The sequence below is a fragment of the Amaranthus tricolor genome, chromosome 4 (assembly GCF_026212465.1).
Source record: "Amaranthus tricolor cultivar Red isolate AtriRed21 chromosome 4, ASM2621246v1, whole genome shotgun sequence".
Lineage (NCBI taxonomy): Eukaryota > Viridiplantae > Streptophyta > Magnoliopsida > Caryophyllales > Amaranthaceae > Amaranthus > Amaranthus tricolor.
This window is the reverse complement of record NC_080050.1, coordinates 25,987,549-26,010,165: the sequence shown is the minus strand read 5'-3', so window position 1 is coordinate 26,010,165 and position 22,617 is coordinate 25,987,549. Positions and strand designations below refer to the sequence as shown.

The 22,617-nt window shown below is 32.5% G+C and overlaps 2 protein-coding genes across 2 annotated transcripts; one reads left to right on the top strand and one right to left on the bottom strand.

The window, feature by feature from the left end:
• The first annotated feature begins 2,578 nt into the window (after positions 1-2,578).
• Positions 2,579-5,320, top strand: LOC130811025 (uncharacterized). The gene is made up of 4 exons (XM_057677161.1): positions 2,579-2,733; positions 3,971-4,182; positions 4,542-4,719; positions 4,880-5,320. The coding sequence occupies exons 1-4, from the start codon at positions 2,700-2,702 to the stop codon at positions 5,014-5,016; spliced, it is 561 nt and encodes a 186-aa protein (XP_057533144.1). The 5' UTR covers positions 2,579-2,699; the 3' UTR covers positions 5,017-5,320.
• Positions 5,321-7,720: 2,400 nt separating this feature from the next.
• On the bottom strand, positions 7,721-10,338 carry LOC130811023 (endoglucanase 9). The gene is made up of 5 exons (XM_057677160.1): positions 10,061-10,338; positions 9,117-9,770; positions 8,759-8,870; positions 8,457-8,620; positions 7,721-8,367 (listed from the first exon to the last, which is right to left on the bottom strand). The coding sequence occupies exons 1-5, from the start codon at positions 10,286-10,288 to the stop codon at positions 8,050-8,052; spliced, it is 1,476 nt and encodes a 491-aa protein (XP_057533143.1). The 5' UTR covers positions 10,289-10,338; the 3' UTR covers positions 7,721-8,049.
• Between the last annotated feature and the right edge of the window lie 12,279 nt (positions 10,339-22,617).

Below are 22,617 nucleotides of genomic sequence, written 5' to 3'. Positions count from 1 at the left end.
TAACTTTTAAGCATAGATTATCGTTAAAAATTGACTCTCGCCCTCAATTCATCAATACTACAACATGATAGCAAAATCCATCTTAAACCATAAACAACACAACCAGGCCAAAGGTAAAGAAAGCAATTCAAACTACATACATGGTGATAATGCCTAGCCTAAGCCAAAACAAACTACACACTCATACTCATATTGAAATTGTAGATTGCAAACAAGCCAAGAACCATAGATGAATAAATTAAACTAGAGTATCCTAAAGAGATGAGTGCAATATAAGTTGAAGAACTACAAGCATGAATATATGAAACTAAAGGCAAACAATCAAAGCTAACTAAGTGACATGAATTGAAAATAATATAAGCAAAGATAGAAGTTACTCTTTTAGGTTCAATCTAAGGATGAACAAGATGATTTGATGATTCAAAATAATACATTCCAAAAGTTTCAATAATAATACATCAATGGTTGAAGAATCCAAGTTGCAAAATATTACAATAAAGGATGAAGTTAAGATTGTAATTGAAAATTAAAAGTACTTTATTGAATTGAAAGGGAAATTATGCTAAACACTAATTCTTAATTGAAATGAAAGCAAAGCTATAAAGAATACATAAAAATTACTCAAAATGAAGGGTGAAATCTCAGATGCCTAGCTCCATCTTCCTCTTCTCTATTTATAGCCTTCAAAAACAAGAGGGGGGGAGGGGGGTGGTGGTTTCATGATTGCTCCACCACCCCTAGGTTGTAGGAGGGGGGGTGCCACCCCTAATGAATAGGGTAGGATAGCTGGTAGTCTTAGCAGTAACAACTAGAAGTAGGGCTGAACAGAGTTTGGTCTAAACCGTAAACCAAACCGGACCAAACCGTAATTTAAATATTTGGTCTGGTCTACGGTCTAAATGGTCTGGTCCGGTTTTTTTTAATAAAAAAACGGTTTCCAGTCCGGTCCCGGTTTTAAATTTTTCAGACCAGACCGGACCGGAAAACCGTAATAAATTCCGGTCTGGTGAAAACCGTAAACCGTAGACCGAAACCCGTAATTTTCATTTTATTTAAAATTTTAAATGTTACTATTATCAATATTCTGGAAATAATAGGTTTAATCAGGTGCTGGATACCAGGGTAGTCTGGATTCTGGAAGGGTGTCTAAGATTGCATAGTGCAGACCAAGATGGAAGATTAATTCTCTACTTGGCTACAGATAAACATTATGACCCATGATTCTATTATAATCAATGGATGGCATACTGACTAGTGACCATTATGAATTTACTTTATGTTCTATATTATAAAATTAGTGATGTACTTAACTATTAAAAATTTGTAATGTTTCGGATTAAGTGATGTATTTTGTTTACAAATTATCGTTTATCTTAGATTCTCAATTAAAAAAATACAAAAAAAAAAACCGTAGACCAGACCAGACCAGACCGTTCTAGAACGGTCTGGTCTGGTCCGGTCTGGTGTCTTGACTGGTCTGGTCTGAAAAATTTCCAGACCAGAATTTCTGGACTGGTATGATTTCTTTGTCAAACCAGACCAGACCGGACCGTGTGCCGCCCTAACTAGAAGCAACAAATGTAATTGGACCTCGAATGATATTTAAAAAGATCTCAAAAGCTGCTGCCGCCTATCTCACTCGACCCGAGCGGAGCCCGCTCGACTAGTCGAGCTACCATCAGGTCCAACATCAGAAACTTTAAAAATTAGACAGAATGTGAAAATTAGCTCCGCTCGACCCGAGCCATCTCGCTCCACCAGTCGAGCGGATGTCCTGTACTCCTGAATTGAATCCTGCTAATGATCAGAAGTTACTGGAAGTTTGAATGCACTTCGCTCGACTTGAGCCAACTTGCTCGACTGGTTGAGCGACCTTTAGGAATGTGATACTCAGCTTCTAATCTCAAGTACATGCTCCTGGACTGCTCGAGCTACCTTGGCTCGAGCTTATTTTGGTCGAGGGGGTCTACTTTGACTTCTTTTGGCTTGTTCTTATGGCTTGGCTCATGATGTTTCACTTCTTTGAGCCCTCAGCATTTAGATGAGCAATGTATGCAGCAAAATGGGCTAGTTTGTGCTCGGTGTTGATGATTAGATCCTGAAATGAAATAAAATACCAAAGCAACAAAACAAGCGTAAAATCCAATAAACCAATGCAATAACATATAGTTTCCTCACGCTAAACAAACCACTTATAGAGGGTAAAAATAAAGATAAAATGTAGCTAACAAGGTCTCCTGATAGACTGTCTTTAAAGCCAACCCATTAAAACTTAATGTCTACTATCATATCCTTAATGTCGATTATATTATCCTTAATATTTACTTACAACATCCTTAATGACTACTTACTATCTCATCCTTAATGCCTAGTTACAATATCTTTAAAGCCTACTTACAATATAATTATCAGGCTATGCCTATTAAAGCTTAATACTATCTCCTTAATGGCTATTTACATCATCATTCATGCTTACTTACATCATCCTTAATATCTATTTACCGTATTTTTAGTCTTACTTCTAATGCCCAAATACATATGTACTTATGTTTGTTATAGAGTATACAAAGGGTGTCTTAATGAAAGACTCCATAAAGAATTTGACCCTCTCTTTTAAGGGTTTTGTTTCGTCAATTACAGTAATTCAAGAAGCAAACAGAAAAGCCGGTCATCATCTCCATTGAGTTGAAGCTTCTGCCATGTCCGGAAATACAAAGTGCACTGTTTACATTGGTTACTTCTCTTTCTTCTACTTCTCAATTTAATTACTGTACTTATCATCGTCTTAATGTCTTCATATTCTTTTTCCTTGCCCATGTCTATTTCCTATTGTATATACTTATGTTTCTTCATGAGACCCTAGTTTTGATATGTTGCACTATTTCGCACTTTAAAATTTCAATTTGATTCGATTGATGATTACATCACTACATGTACAATTATTATGGGCGATTAGTTGCTGAATTGCTGTTAACATTTTTGTGGCTATTCCTGATTGTAATTACAGCCACAAACGACTGTATTTGAATGTGTTAATTTGGATTTATGGAATTTCTAAACATTAATGGCACCATACTGATTAATTCCGAATCCGAACGGCTAGTACTTCAATGGCGGATCTAGGACTTAAACCTAGTGAGGCAGTTAAACACAATCACTACAAAAATAATTCAATAAACAGATGTAGAAACAATCATAAGTATATATATATATTTTTTTTTTCAATTCAACCTTATATAATAGGAGTAAAATTCAATAATCTATCTCGAGGCGTTTTCATATCTTAAAAGCTACATCCTTCTCAATAGAAGTTACCAATGAATGGTTTTGTTTCTAATTTGCGATTCATTACTAGTGCTTATGTTCAGCATTTATAAATAATATTATTATTGAAAACACTTATGCTCAAAGAAGTTTGTAGCGTAATTGGCTTAGTGAGAGCACAACATATTTGCATTTTGGTCATAGGTTCGATTCCCAACATCTTCTTTTAAACTTTTTTTTAATGTCGGTGGTCTCACCTGAGGGCACAGCTAAATTTGCCTATGGTGAATATTCTGTTGTACCCTTCAAGTGGATCATTGATTTGTATACTATAGATAGACTTGTGTTGTACTGAATACTTTTTGCTGAAACCTTATATGGGTGATAAAAAAAACAAAATGATGCTGAATATGAACTTTCTACACTTTAATGTACCAAAATTTCGATTCAATTGAAATTTGATAATCTACTGTGTTTGAGGATTTCTAAGCTTGTAACTGAACTGTTAACTAATTCAATTGATTATTCATTAAGTATTTTTGGATGCACCCAATGAGGCCATTTGATAAGTCTATTGAAATTGACTTTGTAGTTTTTATCAAAATGTAATTTAATTGGATTTCTAGATAGTAATGGTAATTTCTGATATTTATATAATACTTCTGAAAAATATGATGGCTAATTTTCTCAACTTTGATGCCTGTAGGTAATTTGGATGAGAAAGTTACAGATAGGGTTCTGTATGACATTCTTATCCAAGCAGGCCGAGTGGTTCATTTACACATTCCGCGTGACAGGGAAACAGATAAGCCCAAGGGTTTTGCCTTTGCGGAGTATGAAACTGAAGAGATTGCAAATTATGCTGTCAGGCTTTTTTCTGGTCTCGTGACTTTGTACAATAGGACATTAAAATTTGGGGTTTGTTTCCGCTCTTTAGCTCATGTCTTTTCCTTATTCTTGACAATTAGTATGGTTTTCCTAAAGGCTATACTTACCCATGGTATGAACCTCATGTGGTTTTCAGGAATTTCATTTGCTTGCCTAGTTTGTTACATAATACTATATGTTACATTAATCTGAACTAAGAGTATAAATCAAATAATTTGCCCTTTTTAGGATTCTTTTGTAGATTTTGCAGATCCTTAAGAAGAGATGCTATTAGTATATTTTTGTCTAATACTCTGCTTTATAACTGCTGTTTCATGATAAACCTGTAGTGCTGCAGTTAATTTACCAAGCTATTAGCTTATCGGTGGTTGTATTGGTTTAATGAACAGATTTCTGGGCAAGATAAGGCATCTGCTAACGTGTCGTCTCCAGCAATGCATCCATCAAATTCACCTCATAGGTCTAGGTTTCATCCTGTGCCTTTTAACAATGTGGAAGATTCTCATCATTCCACTAGATTGTCTTTGTCCAGTAGGTATGCCACACACCCAGGGGATTATGAGCCAGGTATTTTTTCCCCTCTATTGTCTTCCTCAGTATTCAACCTGTCTAGCTGTCTCTGTTTGCTTTTCAACTTTTTCATCCAAAATTTCAAATGTTACTCTCTGTTTGCTTTTTAATTTTTCGTCCGAATTTTTGAATGTTGGTATTATTTTTTTTCATTCAGATTTGCTCCCCCCTGGCGTAGGACAAGATTCTAGTACGTTTAGATCTCGTAATGATGGCTACACTTATGATTATTCACGAAGAGTATTTGGGGCAACTATGGATAGTATTGGTCGCTCAAGGTCAGGGCGCTATTAAACAAGTAATATTAATGCATACGCCTCTTGTTAACTTCTCCGAGCATGGTCTGATTGCATTTCTGAATTGTATATTTAGATTGCCTAGTCTACCTTCTAATTATAGTGCAGGATTGAACTCTTAGAAAATATTGTATTGCCATCTTGATGGTTTCTCATAGCAGTAAATGTGCTTGTTGTGTTATCTTATGTTGCTTTGTGATGTTTCATATTTTGTGATTGGTATATGCTGCGATTAGCTAACTCTAAATTTTCAAATAGCATGTTGTTCTCTAATATTACAAATGTTTCTATCTTTAAGTGCATTGAAGTTACATATTCTTGAGCCATCGCTATACCATTACTGCCCAAGGAAGTCAAAGAACTCTTAAGTTTGTTTTACTGCTAGCACTGGTGAAATTGAGAGTGCCGATTCAAAGTTTATGTTTATCTTCATACTTCCTTCGACATGGATGTGCAGTTGAGGATGTTAGACCTTGTAGCTTGTTGTGATCTTATATTTTGTTGTAAGCCAATTGTTTTGAAGGAAGTTAATTAGAATAGATTTAATTAATCTTTAATCTCCAGTTTCGTGAACAGCGCAAAGTAAATGCTTTTCATTAAGTTAACATGAGCACTTTGAAAATGGCTAGGCTTAGATGAAGTGGGATAATAGTTTTTGCGATAAAAGTGTAGTCTTGGAATAATATATTTATAATTGATATATATGTATTTTGAAGACAACAACAAGGCCATAGCCGTAATTCAAAAGATTGGAGTCGGCTTGGGATGTTATTAAGTTTTACCGAGTCGATTGTCACTAACCTATTGCTAACCCTCCTTTATCCGTGCTTGAGACCGATAATAAGTTACACTCTGATGAAAAGTACATAAAATTTTATGTCTAGTTAAAAGATAAAATTAATATGCTGGTATATGTAACTGATTCCTTAATTATTAAAATAAGAACCTCAGAAGTGATAACCTTCCAGGTGACATTCTATTTCAATTTAAAATAAAATACTTCTTTCGATTTTAAAGACTTGCAAAGTTCGATTAATATGCATGAGAGCTTTATTGACCAAATGTTGCAACTTTCAAAACCAGAGAAATATTGAAGTAAATAAAGTACAATGAAAGATGAAGTGTTTCCAAAAATATAGTAAAGATAAACATAAGATTTATTCAATCTTAGTTTTCGAAGGGAATGTGTGCAGAAGCTCATGTAAAGAAACCTATGCATTGTGGTAGCTCTATGTTTATAACTGAAAAATGGTTGGATGAGCAAGAGTTTGGAATTTTAAATGTTTGGTTGGAGTTTTGAAGGGGCTGAACTAAGCATTGTGATTGCTCTATGTTTCCGACTGAAAAATGATGGTTTAAATCTGGACCAAAGCAGATAATAGAGGAAGTGTAATTTTTTAAGAGCTGGTTCCCTTTTTTAAAAAAGGAACAAGGCGATAGAAAATGCAGCATATAAAGAAACCTAAGTTGCTGCTTGTGAATTGTATTCAGGACCCTAAATCTGTTAAGGGTTTATGTGTTTTTAGTGTTGCTTCTTTTTTCTGAAAAAGGAACAAGACAATAGAAGGAGCGTCATTTAAAATAACCAAAGCTGCTGCTTGTGAATTGTTTTCAGGAGCCTAGTTCTTTATTGTGTTTTTAGTGCGATATGTCATGTAATGTCTGCTCAACCTTTTAGGGGTCTTTTAGCTTATCAAAAGATACTATTGTTGCTACCTCTGAATTTACATGGCTGAATCTTTGGGTGTTTCTAATCGGACTACTCGAGTTTATAGATATCATTGTCAGTGGTCAAATTGAGATTGTGTAAGATCATAGTGCAAAAATAAGGCTGCATATCGGCCGTATCGTAAGTATTTTCAAATTTACCGAACCAGTATTACCGCATTGTAAAGGTTTTTAAAAACCGCATTTTAGGCCGTCCCAAGCGATATTTTATTGTTTAGGCCGATATTTGGCGGTACGGAACTGTATCGTTTTAATGCACTGACACGTCTGTTATTGCAAATTTGCAACTGTGATCGTTATCGCAGTTTTGCACTATGCATAAGATATGTTCAAGTCCAATTGTCTAAGGCCCTCTATGTTCATGGGTCTTTAGTTTAGGTTTACGTAGCTCTTATGATTGATAATTTGATATTGTCTGTGTCTGTCAACTAACTTTTGATATCTACTGTTTTTGGACGATTGTTTATCATTCTTTCGTCTTCTCTTAACTTTTGGTTAAAATTAGCCCTTTCTTTGTTGTACTTTTTTCACATTTTTTGATTATTCTATCCTTCCACTTCCTCTCTCCTTTAGGTATATTTATGTAATGATTTAGAAAGCAGTAGTTTGTAATTTATCTGGGTTTTGTGATGATTTCTGCTTGTCAAAGTGCTATAGTTTAATTGCTGTGTTTGAGATCAAGATTGTGCACCAAGGCTTATCTATTTTTATGGACTGTTCTGAGTAACATTTGCTGTCTATTGACATTTGCTTGACTTGATTCTTTGAGGTTCTTTGAGAAGTAATGACATCATGGTGTTACTCAGGGTAGTCCTCTGTTTCATCTTCCTTGTCCGGGGTTTTGCAGGTTCTGTAGTGGGATATAAATTGCACCCTTTTCTGTTTTATGCTTTATCATTGTGTGTCTGTGTTCCCTTTTTTTCTATTACAAATAAACATTGAATAATCATTAATACGGAAGAATGAACTAAATGGGAATCATTAATTCATTTTCAGTGAACTTCTTGAAGTCTGTGATAATTCACTTATGCACAGGCACAACTAGTACTGAGGGCATTTGCCTCACAATGGATGATGGTGCATGAAACCTTAGCATTTTTCTCATTTTCACCCAGTTTTAATTTTCAGTACAAGGTAAAATTCAGGAACAATGACACAAAAGTGGATTAAAAAGTAGAAATTAAGAAAAAAAAAAGGAAAAGAAGCTGGCTCAACGCTCTGCACTTTTGATTAGAGATTATCTACTGGAAGAGCACGTTGCTATCATCTATTAGGTTAATTGGATAAGTCAGGGACTTTGTTCCTAAGAAAAGTAGGCAAGGGTTCCAATGATAGCTGCATTTGTATATGTGGCTGGCTCAGAATGACTGTAGTCTGTACGATCATCATTGTAGGCATCATTCTGGTTGGGACCTCCAACTACAGCCCCTATCAGAAGGTTGGGGTTAGGATTTGAGGTGTAATAGTATGCTTGGAAGCCATTGCTGCAACCAATAGACTGTGGCTGTTTAAACAAAGAAGGTAAAGAGGAAGCTCTGTGATGAATTCTCTTGGGATAGTTTGCCCCGTATCCTACCATGTAGGACATCCTCATAGAATTGTCTCCAAGTATGTAATTTATCTGCAAGTAATCAATATATGCGTTTCTCGTGAATTGATAATGTCAATAAGAGAAAGTTAGAAACCATTAGGGTAGAGATAGATAGAAACCTGTCTTCTGACAAGTCGTCGTAATGTTGTTGGAGTGACCACAACAGAACCACAGTTGAATGTGTGTCTGGAAACAGCCATGAACTTGGAATAAGTAGTGAGCAAGAAGCTAATGGATGTCACATATTGGAGGTTACTTCCGCTTAGCTTATACATCAAACCACCTGAAAGTGTTACACTTATTCGTTAGTGGTGTGAGAAGTTGATGTATAAGTCACCATGAGAATATCTCACACGAGTTTGTGCATAAATGATAAAACGTAACTTGCTAACCGAGAAGTTAAAATATTGAGTGATTGCACCTGGTGTGTATTGGGTGGTGGTAGAAGGGCTGTTGGGCAATATGCGGCAAATGAAGTCTTCTGCCCCTTGTTTAAATGGTTCATAGTTCTGGTCCTTGTTCAATAACGCGTCCTGAATGAGAAAAACACCGGGATTTATGTTGAGTGGTTCTTTGGTGATAACAAGACTGAGATAAGTGAAAACATTTATCAACTTGTCTTGTATGAGACCGTCTCACGGTGAGACGACCTCAAAACAAGAAGCCCATAAGCTGAAAGTTTTTATTATTGGGCTATTTAACCCAAATATGAGGTATGTCTCACGGTGAGACCCTCTCATACAAGAATTTATGAAAATTTATTTGTACTTTGTACCCACCCTGGAGAGGAGGACTCGTGCACCGGCAAACTTGTTATCCCAACTGAAAATGTCAGTGGCATCATTAGCTCCTAAAGACTTGATGAAATTCAAGTAATAGGTCTGTCTTGTTGCTCTGAACAGCCAGGCTGCTCCCCACAGCAGCTCATCTTTGTAGCCTGAATATGAGCAGTAGAAAGGACAGACAGCTGACCCAAGAGAATCACTGTAAGATCCCCTATACTGTATAGCAAATTGCATTACTTTCTTTGCAGTTGTCAACAGCATACTTGCATATCTCCGGTCACTTTTCCGGAAAACCATAGAAGCTGCAGCGAGTGCAGCTGCAGTTTCACCTGCAACATCGGAGCCTGGATTGCTGGGAGAAACAGAGTAGACAGAACGGGGAGTATCCATGTCCTCAGGTCTCTCCCAGCATTTGTGATCTGCATTGGGATCGCCAACCCCAACGTATAGCTTCCCGGGGGTGGCAGTGGCACATTTGTAAAGATAGTTTGTAGCCCAATGGATGGCAGCCTTTGCATTGTTTATCTCGGACCCCATTCTGCCTCCAAACTCTAGGACACCCCATGACAGCATGGTTGTTGAAAAAGCCATTGGAAAGTTGAACTTTACGTTGTCACCAGCGTCATAGTAACCACCCATTAAGCTCACCTGTAACCATTCAGAAATACAATTTTACAGTTATTATACGGTCTTAAATTTTGTTTATCATTTGTCGCCGTAAATGGAGAGTATATGATGATCATTGGATTTGATTTTCTTAATTGTATATTGAAATTTGATAGGGCTGAACAAATTATAATCTTTGTTATCAAAGCTTTATCACGAGTCATGTCCTTATTTGTGCGTTTTTGGACTATTTAGTCACCGAAGAGAACTCAAATCTCTTTCCATTGATAATGTTAGTTTTAACAAAAGAAAAGAAGGAAAGTGAAACATACCCCGGCAAGAGAACCATCACGAAGACCGGAGTGGGAACGCCAAGTGAGGCGTTGATCTCGAGGAAGTTTCCCCGACCTTTGGCCTTCAAAAAACAATATGGATTTTGCTAACGCATCTCTATAGTTATGCTTTGCTTCAACAAACAGAGTGCCAAAACACAAGCAAAACACCAAGACTGGCAGCGAGAAGAGGTGCAAAAAGTTTCGAGAACCCTTTCTCGCTGCCATTTTAGTCCTGGTTAGTATTTACTAATGAAATAGTTAATTACCTAACTGTTATGGGCTTTAATCTTGGTTTTCTAAAGCTTTAGAAGTTGAAGTATATATAAACTCATGGTTGGGTTGCAAGAAAAAGGGAGACTTCGATTAATGGGATGCTTATACCTTAAAATAAGGCTTGATTAGTAAGATTCGTTAAAAGTTAGTTATATCTATATAAACTTCAACTATTTAAGTTACCATTAATTTCCCACGTCCTTCATTTTAGTGGTTTGTGCTGCATTCTTATTCTTATACTATACCATATGTTTGGTAATCGGTACTATATGGTAAGATTAAAAATGAAAAGTTAGTATAATTTTAGTAGAAATATCGTTTGGCAAATTTAATGGTCATTTATTCTCCTTTTAAAATCTCATTTTTCTCATAAAATTCATTCTAATATATTATCATTTGAAAATGTGGTATTAAATGGTAATGGAAAATTGTGAACAAAACAAATTTTTTATGATCAAACTTTCATTAACATTGAAATGACATGATACATATTATAAATATTTATATTATAAATTATTTTTATAACCACCAATTAATATCGATAAATATACGGGACGCTAATTCTTTAAGTGGCTATACGTTTAAATAATCCCTGGAATACGTGTATGATTTCAAGGATTAAAAGGTGGATTATCCTCCTAACTCTCCTCTTCAATTGATCATTTAAAATTGTTGGCTTGTTCTATAGGAATAGTGAAAATATGTGAATGTAAAAGTGAAATATTGGATTAACTGAAAATAAATCTGATAAAATAAGTCTAAGAGAATATTAGTATTAAGTTGAAAATTTAAGATAATATCAAAGTTGATATCTTGAATAAGATTTTATCTTTTTCACCTAAGAAACAAATTAGTTCTAATAAGGATTTTATATGGATAATTAGAACAATTTAGTGTAGAAACCAATACAATGCACAGTTTTTTTAAGCTACGATATATATAAACATAAAATATTAAAAAAATAAAGTCAGAGTTATTATGCAGTAGAAACACTCTATTTTGACAGTTATATATATAAATTAACTTTACAATTTTGAAAATTGTCCACAATATATTATGCATTGCATTAAATTCTCTAATTTACTCAATTTAACTATAAATAAATGCTAGTCAAAGATACTTTAATGGTAAAGATATTAATCAAAATCAAATGTCATATTATTTTCTTTAACCAATAAATGAGTTTCGTTTGGCAAACTCTCTATAGTTGTGACACTTGAACTTTTTCAAGCTTTTTAGTATAGTATATGATTGATCAATGTTTACATTTTTCATTATGTTGTGAATTGAAGTCATTATTATTGACGTTTATTCTAACTTATTGTCATCCGACATAGTGTTAGACAAGTAAAAAATTTTAATGTTCTATTATTTTCGTCTATATTATTATTTTTACCGAAATTAATTTATTATTGTTGAGGTGGATATGCGGTGATACAATGATGGATAGGATCAGGAATAGGAAGTTTTAGAAAAAATTTGGGGTTGCTTCTATTTCTATAAAGATGCGTGAGAATAGATTGAGATGGTTTGAAAATATTTAGAGAAAGACTTTGACGCCTACGTGAGGAGGATTGAAAGCATCGTAATAGAAGGTAAGAGAAGTTGAGGAAGACCTAGCTAGGGGAAAATGGAAGGAACAACTAGAGAATGACTTGCATGACCTACGCCACTTTGAAGACCCAACCAGGGATAAGGGTAGTTGGAGGCGTCTTATCTATATCTTGGACTATTGATACTTTTTTGCTTGCCAGTTGGTGTTCTTGTTTTTGTCTTTGCCTTTTTACATAACATTTTTTTATTCGTTTTATCTAGTTATTTTTATTTATTTATATGTTTTTGACTACTGAGATTTTTTTTTTTGAGGATTCATCTAACTTTCTTGAACCGAGCGACTCTTTGTTGCACTTTACTTTGAGTTCCCGTTTTCATTCTCTCCCTAGACCCTGATCATAGTTCCTATGAGCGAGATACACTAGATATATTGATGATTTGTATTAATTTATGATAGTTTGGCAAATGCACCGTATTGGTTCATAGAGTTAATATGAATTTTAAATTTTAAGCATAGAAAATGTAATACTTAAAACTTATACGTTTCAACGCAGACAAATTCCTACTGAAGGAACTACTTTTGTGATTATCCCATTATTCATGGCTCATGCAATTACGTTTGGTTGTGCGACTACCCACTAATAATGAGTAATATGAATATGATCATCCTCCTAACTTCCCTACCCCATTACTTCTACATTACTTTTTCTGTTTCCACATAAAAAAAAGATTAAAAAGCTTTCACATAAATTAATTATGTAAAATACAAATACCATTCAATATTTTTTACATTTTTTGTTTTTCATTTGTCTCTTCAACACTATTTTGACCTCAATATATAATTTCACTTGTGAACGTGTATCTTGTTTTAAAACAAAGTCTAATATAAATATAATATGAGATTAATTGGTCATTAATAGCTCTATCATACTTATTAAATAATTTGTGGATATATTTGAAAAATAAAAATCTAATTTTTATGTATTTTTTGGATGAAAAAACTTAGAGGAGAGGATGCGAAAACGGAAATGGTATCATCATACAAGTTTAGTAGATTTTTGACAAACAAACAAACACATTTTTGTGATTATATTATCCTGATTAAATAAATAAAAATTAAATTTATCGTGATTAAATTTATCGAATACATGACTTTTATAAAGCAAAAATTAAAAACTAATTTTTTAAAAATCATTTATTGAATACATCACTTTTTCATTTCATCATATATATTAAATTTTAGGTTATCTATATAGAATTGCTACAATAAATTATATAAATACTTAACCTATTTAGCTACAATTTAAAAAAAATCTGATTCTAAATTAGGTAAATTAAATATTATTCACTAAAATAATTCCATTTGTCAAGGCTCTATAAAGATGATATTTGTCATTTTTCAGCATTTTTATTAGTATGTATGAAAGATTGCAGATATGCAGATCCAAGATCAAGATTATCTTGATCTAGAAAATGAAGAATTCAGAAAGAAGAGAAGAAAGAAGCTTTTATTTCTGATATATGAAAAATCCAATTAACTATTACAAGAGGAGGAAAAAACATATATAAACATAAGAGATAGAACAAAATATTGATGAGCTGTCCAGATCAACAAGCAGCACCCTTAATACCCCCCTTCAAGATGGACATGAAGGATAGTGAAGAAGGCCAATCTTGGAGCAAAGAAAGTTGTGCTGAGCAGCCCCTAATGGTTTTGTCATTAAATCAGCCAATTGAAGACTGGAATTGATGTGTGAAAGAGAAATAAAATTAGATACAATATGATCTCTAATGTAGTGACAATCAAGCTTGAGGTGCTTAGTTCTTTCCAAGAATACTTCATTTTCAGCAATGTATTGAGCTGATTTGTTATCACAAAAAAGAGATATAGGTCTTGGGACTAAAACCTCCAGATCTTGTAATAATCCTTCTATCCATACTAACTCACTTGTTGTTTGGCTCATGGATCTATATTCAGCTTCTGTGGAGCTTTTGGAAGTCACCTTTTGCTTCTTGGTTTTCCAAGAAATAAGAGATTGTCCAATGAAAACACAGTATCCAGTGAGGGATTTGCCTGAATAAGCACAAGTTCCCCAATCAGCATCACTATATGCCTGAAGTTGAAAATCAATGGTGGAACTGTAGAACAATCCAGTATTGAGAGAACCTTTAAGATATTTCAACACATGTAAAGCAGCTGCAAAATGAGGAGCCCTGGGAGCACTCAAGAACTGGCTAAGTTGTTGAACAGAATAAGAAATGTCAGGCCTTGTCATGTTTAAATATAGGAGTTTCCCAACAAGTCTTCTGTATGTTTCTGGATTAGCCAATAAAGCACCATTCAAAGTACTGAGTTTGAGACCTTTAGGTAATGGAAAGGGAGAGATTTTGCAAGTTTCCATTTTGGTGTCCTGAAGCAAATCAAGGATATATTTCCTTTGATTCAAAAGAATCCCTGCTGAAGTTCTATGAACTTCAATACCAAGAAAAAATTTCAAATCACCCAAGTCCTTAATACTGAAGGCTTGGTGAAGTCGAGATTTTATATTAGAAATAATTAAAATATTTGAACCAGTAATTAAAAGATCATCAACATAAGCAACAATAACAGTAAAATCAATTCCATCCTTCTTAGTAAACATAGAAAAATCTTGCTTGGATTGAATAAATCCCAAAGAATGAAGCAAAAAATTTTTAAGTTCAATATTCCATTGTCTGGAAGCCTGTTTGAGGCCATATAAAGATCTATTAAGTTTACATACCTGACCAGGAAGGGCCTTGGAATACCCTTGGGGAGGGAGCATATATATATCTTCTGATATGTAGCCATGTAAGAAAGCATTGTTAATATCAACTTGTTGAATACTCCAGTGTTTAGCAGCAGCTATGGCAATAAGAGTTCTTATAGTGGTAAACCTAGCAACAGGGCTAAAAGTGTATTTATAATCTTTTCCTTTTATCTGTTTATCACCCCTAGCCACTAACCTAGCCTTGTATCTTTCAATGGTGCCATTAAGTTGAAATTTTATTTTGTAAATCCATTTACAATCAATAGGAGTTCTATTAGGAGGTAGAGAAGTTAAATCCCAAGTATGATTATTTTCCAAGGCTTGAAGTTCTTTGTTCATGGCATTAATCCATTTAGGATCATTTTTAGCTTTATTATAAGAAGTGGGTTCATAAACAGAGAGCATGGATGAAAGACTATTTAAGTCAGTAGATGACATATGTTGAAGAGAAGGTTCAGAGTAAACATTAAAAGATAAAGAAGAGGGAGAAGAAACATCTTGTGGAGTAGTTAAAGGTTTGATGTTAGGAATATTGGTTACAAAATCTTTATATTTAGAAGGTAAAGAGGGAATTCTGGAAGATCTTCTTGGATTAGGAAGAAGAGGAGAAGAAGCAGGGGAAGGAATGAAAGTATTTTGCTGATCAGATTCAGAGGTAAAAGAAGGATTGATGCTTTGAGGAGTAAAAGAAGGAGATGAAGAAGGGTTAATGGAAGGAATTTGCTGGAAAATAGAATTATCTTCAGAGATATCAGATGAACTAAAAATTGTTTCATTTTGCTGAGAATAAATTTTAAGGGAATTATGTTGTTTATAAGGAAAAATGTTTTCTTTGAAGATAACGTCTCTGCTAAGAAGAATTTTGTGAGTATCCAAATCATATAATTTGTATCCCTTCTGATCATAAGGATAACCAATAAAAATACATCGTTTAGCTCTAGGAGCAAATTTGTCATTAGTTTTGTAAGCAGGATAACATAAGGAACCAAAAATTCTGAGATGATCAAAATTGATAGGTTTGTTCATGAGTAATTCATATGAAGATTTCCAATTTAAGACAGGGGTGGGCATGAGATTGATGAGATATGTGGCAGTAAGTAAACAATCACCCCAAAATTTAATTGGTAATCCAGCATGAAATCTTAGAGTTCTAGCTATATCTAAAAGATGCCTGTGTTTTCTCTCAACTCTTCCATTTTGTTGAGGTAAACCAGGAAGACTTCTTTGGTGTATAATGCCTTTAGAAGCAAAAAGAGAAGAACAAGATTGATTGAAAATTTCAGTGCCATTATCACTTCGTATGATTTTAACAGTGGTGTTAAATTGATTGCAGACATAAGAAAGAAAATTAGATATGATATGAAAAACTTGATGTTTACTGTGAAGTAAATGTGTCCAAGTAGTTCTTAAGTAATCATCAAGAATAGTAAGAAAATATGTAGCTCCTGATAAGGAGGGTGATCTGTATGGACCCCAAAGATCAATATGAATAAGAGCAAAAGGAGTAGAAGCATGAGAACAAGAAACAGGAAAAGGAAATTTATGATGTTTACCTAAAATACAAGATTCACAATGAAAATTTTCTTTATTAGTATTTATTTTTACATGAGGGATATGTTTCATAGATGAAAAGGAAACATGACCTAATCTAGCATGAAGTAAATCAAGACTAGAGAAAGAATGTGCAGTGTTAACAACAAGATTATTTGGAAAAACATGATTAGAAGAAGCAGAAGAACACAAGAGGTATAATCCAGATGTTCTGGTAGCAGTAGCTTTGACCTCATTGGTTGTAAGGTCCTGAAAAATACAAGTATGATTAGTGAATTTAGCAATAAGATTGTTATTATCAAGTAATTGACCAACAGATAAAAGATTGTGTTTAAAAGAGGGAACAAATAAAACATTGTTAAGAATGATATCAGAAGTGAGTTTTATAGATCCAGAATGAGTGACAGTATTAGTAGAGCCATCAGGAAATCCAACAAGAATAGGAGAATGTAAAGAGTGAAGAGAAGAAAAAAAATTAGAATTAGAACACATATGTTCTGAAGCACCAGAGTCTATTATCCAAGAATTGGAAGAAATATTAGGAATATTAGAGGAAGCAACATGAGAAGCAAAAAAAATACCTGCAGAGTTGACATTAGTATAAGAAGAAGTAAGAGGATCAGTAGATATTGATGATTGATTCATGCATTTAAGAACTTCCTTGCATACAACAGATAGCACTTAAGGATCAATAATAGGAGCAATCATCTTTGCAGAGGAACCAGAACCAGGAACGGATCCGAGAATAGGAGCATTGTCAATTTGAACATTAGCAGCTGTTCAAGAAACTGACTTAGATTTCTTGTTTGCATACCACTCAGGATAGCCTATAAGCTTGAAGCATTGATCAATGGTGTGACCTTTACCTTTACAATGCTCACAAATTCTTTCAATTTTAGATTTCTTGAAATCCTTTCTCATAGCAGTAGAATTATCAGATTTGAATTGATGAGCAACAAAAGCACTAATATCATTGGAATGACTTGAATGGAGATTATTTTGATGTTGTCTCTCAACAGATTGTAAAATATGATATACCTTATTGATGTTAGGTAAAGGGTCAGTGCTAAGAATATTTGTCTTAACTTGATCATATGCTGGGTTGATACCGGATAGGAATTGAATTAATTTCATTCTATTGTGAGCATCTAAGAGTTTCTGAATAATACCACAAGAACAACTAGCAAGAATACCACAAGAGCAATCAGGAAAACCTTCTAGGTCATGAATTTCATCCCAGATCCTCTTTTTTTTAGCATAATATTCAGTAATGGAAGAATCATTTTGTTCAATAAGAAAAAGAGACCTATGTAAATCAAACAATTGAGGCACATTGCTTTGACCATATCTATCTTTAATTTCTTTCCATAATTGATAAGCTGAATCAACAAACATAAAAGTTTCTGCAATACCTCTCTCCATGGAATTGATAATCCAAGATCTTACAATGTAGTCATTCCGGATCCATTTCTTGAAATCAGAGGAAGAAGCGGATGGTTTGAGAAGAGTTCCATCAATGAAACTTACCTTATTTCTTGCATATAAAGCCATCTTTACAGATCTACTCCAGTTAACATAGTTAGAACCCGAAAAAAGAAGAGCAACGATAGAGTGTTGTGAAATGTCAGATGAAGAAAGGAAATAAGGATCATCAAAAATGAAATTCATATTGTTTTGAACTGGAATTTCAGGATTCAACGAAATTTCATCGTTGATAGTTAAAGGAATTTCAGCATGTTTTGAAAAAGGGGTTTCAGAATCCGCCATTAAGCAAAAAAACAAAGGAATCAGAGAATAAAGAAGAAGATAGAACAGAAGCAGTAGGAGCGAAACTTTCGCTCTGATACCATGAAAGATTGTAGATATGCAGATCCAAGATCAAGATTATCTTGATCTAGAAAATGAAGAATCCAGAAAGAAGAGAAGAAAGAAGCTTTTATTTCTGATATATGAAAAATCCAATTAACTATTACAAGAGGAGGAAAAAACATATATAAACATAAGAGATAGAACAAAATATTGATGAGCTGTCCAGATCAACAAGCAGCACCCTTAATAATGTATGATATGATAATTATTAATAGCAATAATATTTTACACTATCATTACCCCTTTCTAAGTATTTCCTTTTGTTTCCAATTCTCATATTAAACAACAAAAAACCGGTGAGCCTAAAAATACAATATATGGCACTATTATTAAACCCGTGTTAATGTACGATATTTTTAATAATATGAGCTTTTTTTTTCCATTGAAGTTTCAAGTTTGTTAAGTATTAATATATATGTTTGTTATTCTTTAAACTTAATAAATTCAGATCAATTTAAGTGACTTTATTTTTTAATTTAATTTAATATGATTTAAAACTCTATTTTCAATATGTATAAATAGATTAATAATTATAAACATTAAAAATTATTTAGAAGAAAAAAAATGTAAAACAAATACCCGTTCCAGAAAAGATAATGAATAAATCGTTTTGAGCTTTTGACTATCAAAGTTGAAGTGTCAAAGCATTAAGTAAGGCTGCCATGCCAAATTAACGACCAAGGAAACTTGAATCATTCGTAACCTTCAAATTCAATTAAGAGGAATGTTATTTTTTTTTTTTTTGGGTCAATTTAACTTTTTTCTTTTACATATTTAAATTAAAAAGGCTAGTTTTCAAGACTTATAAAAGACTAATTTCAAAGCTTAAATTTTGCATTCTAACTTTAAAGTTTAAAGTAAGATGACTCATATATTGAAATTGGTATTAAATTTTTGAATTTGGTGAAATTCAACTTTTAAATTTTGGTCTTTTAAGTTGAATTTGATATGTCCGAATAAAAAAAGTTTCTAGACCTAGGTTAGTCACACAGGTTAGGCTGTCTCATAGAAGACTTACTGCATTACATTTATGGTTTGTTTGGTTATGGATTTTAATTGGAGATAATGAGAATGTTATGTAGTGTAAATTTTCATGATATGTATCATATCATCCACACGGTGATGAAAGTTTGATTCTATAAAAGTTTTTTGCTCTTAATTTTCATTACCACCTAATACTATGTGTTCAAATGATAATGGACTGGAATGAATTTAGTGAAGAAAATGAGATTGCTGAAGAAGAATAAACATAACCATTAATTTGCCACAAGATGTTCCTACTAAAATTACCCTAACTTTTTATTACCATTCCCACCATTTTAGTACCTATTATCAAATATACTATAAGATTTTACTTAAAGCCCCAATATTGTTAATGGTTCTCCTAGATTTCATAAAACTTAAGAAAATTCAAGCCTACATGAATTATATTGTGAAAGACTAAAATATATTGTATTTTGAAAATTTCAAACATACTAATAAGCATTATTTTGGAATAAAAAACACATGAATTAACATGCAACTGTCCTAAATAGAGTTACATCTTATAAAATTGAAAATCATCATTGTTATACCCAGTATATTTCGTTCATATGAAACTATAATAAAGTCATAAGGATCTAGGGTGGAAAGGAAAAGCGACAACCCTTACCCATATAGAAAAATGCAGTCAAAGAATTTTTCGACTCGAGAAAAATCCTCATAAAAAATCTTTAGAAAAAGGTGAAAAATGTTGAATTTAACTAATATTAAGTTGAAACACATTGAGCTAATATTAAGTCTATTGGAACACGAAATAATTGATAGATGATTAGGGGTCTCATATATTAACAAATTTTTTATAGTTTATCGGTCAAGTGTAGTTCAGTTGGTTATGTGTCTTCCTGTGATAATGTTGGTTAGGAGTTCAAAATCTCTAATACATACTATGAGAATATGAACTTCTTATTTAAGGTCGTCTTATCGAGAGACGATCTTTCACAAGAATAGTCTTTTATCATTAGCATCAATTTACTAAACATAAAGTAGTAAATAGGCCTCTATAGTCTTTGCTCTAACGCCCCGTTTAATGATATGAGTAGATAATATGCAAATACATAAAGAAGCCTTTTTAAACTTTCATTCATAGTTGATGAAAAATTTTGTCTCTTGCAACATTCCATCAAGTATTTGATTTAGCCATCTTGGCAGATACGAGCCAGATTTTATACATTAATGTTATGTACCTTTTTATGCATATAATTGTATTTTATAAGCAACACTATTTACTAAAGAATGCTAGTAATCCTAGAGAGTTTGAAGTACACATGTGAATCGTGAGTTAGTTTAGTGGTTGAAAATCTTATGTTTCACCATCTACGTGAAGGATTAATTCTTTCTGCTCTTGCCCGTGGAGATTATATTGAAGTATTAGGATTTCACAAATTTTTATATGAGACGTTCTCCATAAATAGATTGAATAGTCCAACTAATATAATTATTTGTTATGGACTCCTTATTTTAAGTTTGTCTTTTCGAAAGAGCGTCAAGAGTAGATCTTAGGATTTATGACAATTAAGTGTTTGCCAAGTAATTAAAGAGGCCCTAATATTGCCAATTAGTGTTTGCAATAACAATTGACAAGATCCTTCTTGATTCATCTTTTCTTTTAAAATTTGAAATGGCGTAGTAAATAATACAAAATCAAAGCACAAAATAAGGCTTTAAGTAGAATAATAAATACTTAATTATGTAGAAAATAAATAAGCTGATTGCTTTAAGGTCGATAATCATGGTTTGAAAATTGTGTAACTCGGGATTCGATGATAGTTTCCTCTTTAATTTATTCATTGCATCAAATTGACATTCTTATTTTAACCTAACTCCTTTCCCAAAACTACCAATCCTCCATTTAATATGTTATTGATATTTACAGGGTTATATATAAAAATTAATAAATTTTCTTTTGTCATATGTTTTTTTTTTAGTTTTTTAAGAGAATGTAGCATAAAATTGGAAAACACTTAATGTTTTTAGAAATTATTTTAAATTTACAAGAAAGAATAAAATTAAAATAATAAAATATAATAAAATATCTTATATATCAAAGGCAAATATTATATTGAAGTACATTAGAAATTCATTAGATTCTTTCTTATATTATATATCATTCTCCATATTATATTCTATTATTTCATTACCAAATGTCATTAGGTGGTTCCACATAGGGTGAAGTTTAGAAAGGACGAATGTACGCAATCTTATCTTTTTAATTGTAAAAGTAAACTAATAGAGATTATTTTCAATTGACTATTAATAACAAACATTATATATAACTTCACACAGATAAAAAAAGTGCACATAATTTAATGTGTTATTTTTCATAATTACAGATGACATCATTATAATTCCATAAAGCTCGAACTGCACTCATGTCGGTGTGATTCTTTAAGGGCAAAACATCAACCCTACTTGCTTTTTGCTTGCTCTTTTACTAAGACCATTCATTACAATCAAGATTCAAATTAATTTCTCAAAACATCACTCGAATTTTGATAAATACGTAACCTAAGAGCATTTTTATTATGGAGTTTTTTTTTTCACTATTTAAGAGCATTTTTAATGGGCAGTTTTTTTCATCATCATGTGATATTTCTTTTCCTTTCTTATGAGTGAACAAAGTAAATTCATGTGATGAATGTTCAATATTCATGGGAGTGCCACATGGCATTAAATGATTTGGCCAACAAAATGATCAAAATAACTTTTTTCACTCATATTTTACAATTTTAATATCATAAATTATTTTTGTTAAAAAAATATAAAAATTATATCAAAACATAGAAATTTTATTCACTATTTTTAGAGATCCATTTTACTACATTTAACAACAAAAAATCATTTTTTTTTTACATCACTTGTAAAAAATAGGGGAAAGAAAATGATAAGAAAAGCTTATGAACTTGTTTGTTTGAATGATGTGTAGGAAAGAGAAATGAAAAAAAGATGAGATTGATATTATTTTTAAGTTTCATTGATAAGAATGCTCTTATAAAGCATCATTTTAATAAGCATTTTAAAAATAATAAATTTTCATTAATTTTATAGCAGTTAACACACTCTGACGGGCCAAAGTAAGCTTTTCATTGATAGCAAACATAGATCTTCAAAAGTAAGCTTTTGTAACTAGAGAGTCTAATAAAAATGCTTGTATTGAAGAAAAATATTTAAGGAAAAATAAAAGTCATGCAGTGAAAATGAAAATAGTGAATTTAAAATAAAAGATAAAGGTAAGATGATATAATGATATGAGAAGAATGAAGGAAAGAGGAGATTATCATCTTATTTTGGAGTGGAGAAGGAAAATCTTTCCCTCCATCACACTAGCGTAAATATTTACCGAAGAGATTAATTCCTCAATTTGCCTTCTTTATCACTTTACAACCAATTGTTACCATTAACTACAATTATCTTCTTTTAATTGCATATACTTTAATAATCTTATTTTTTTTACCTTAATTTACCTTCACAACCAAGACC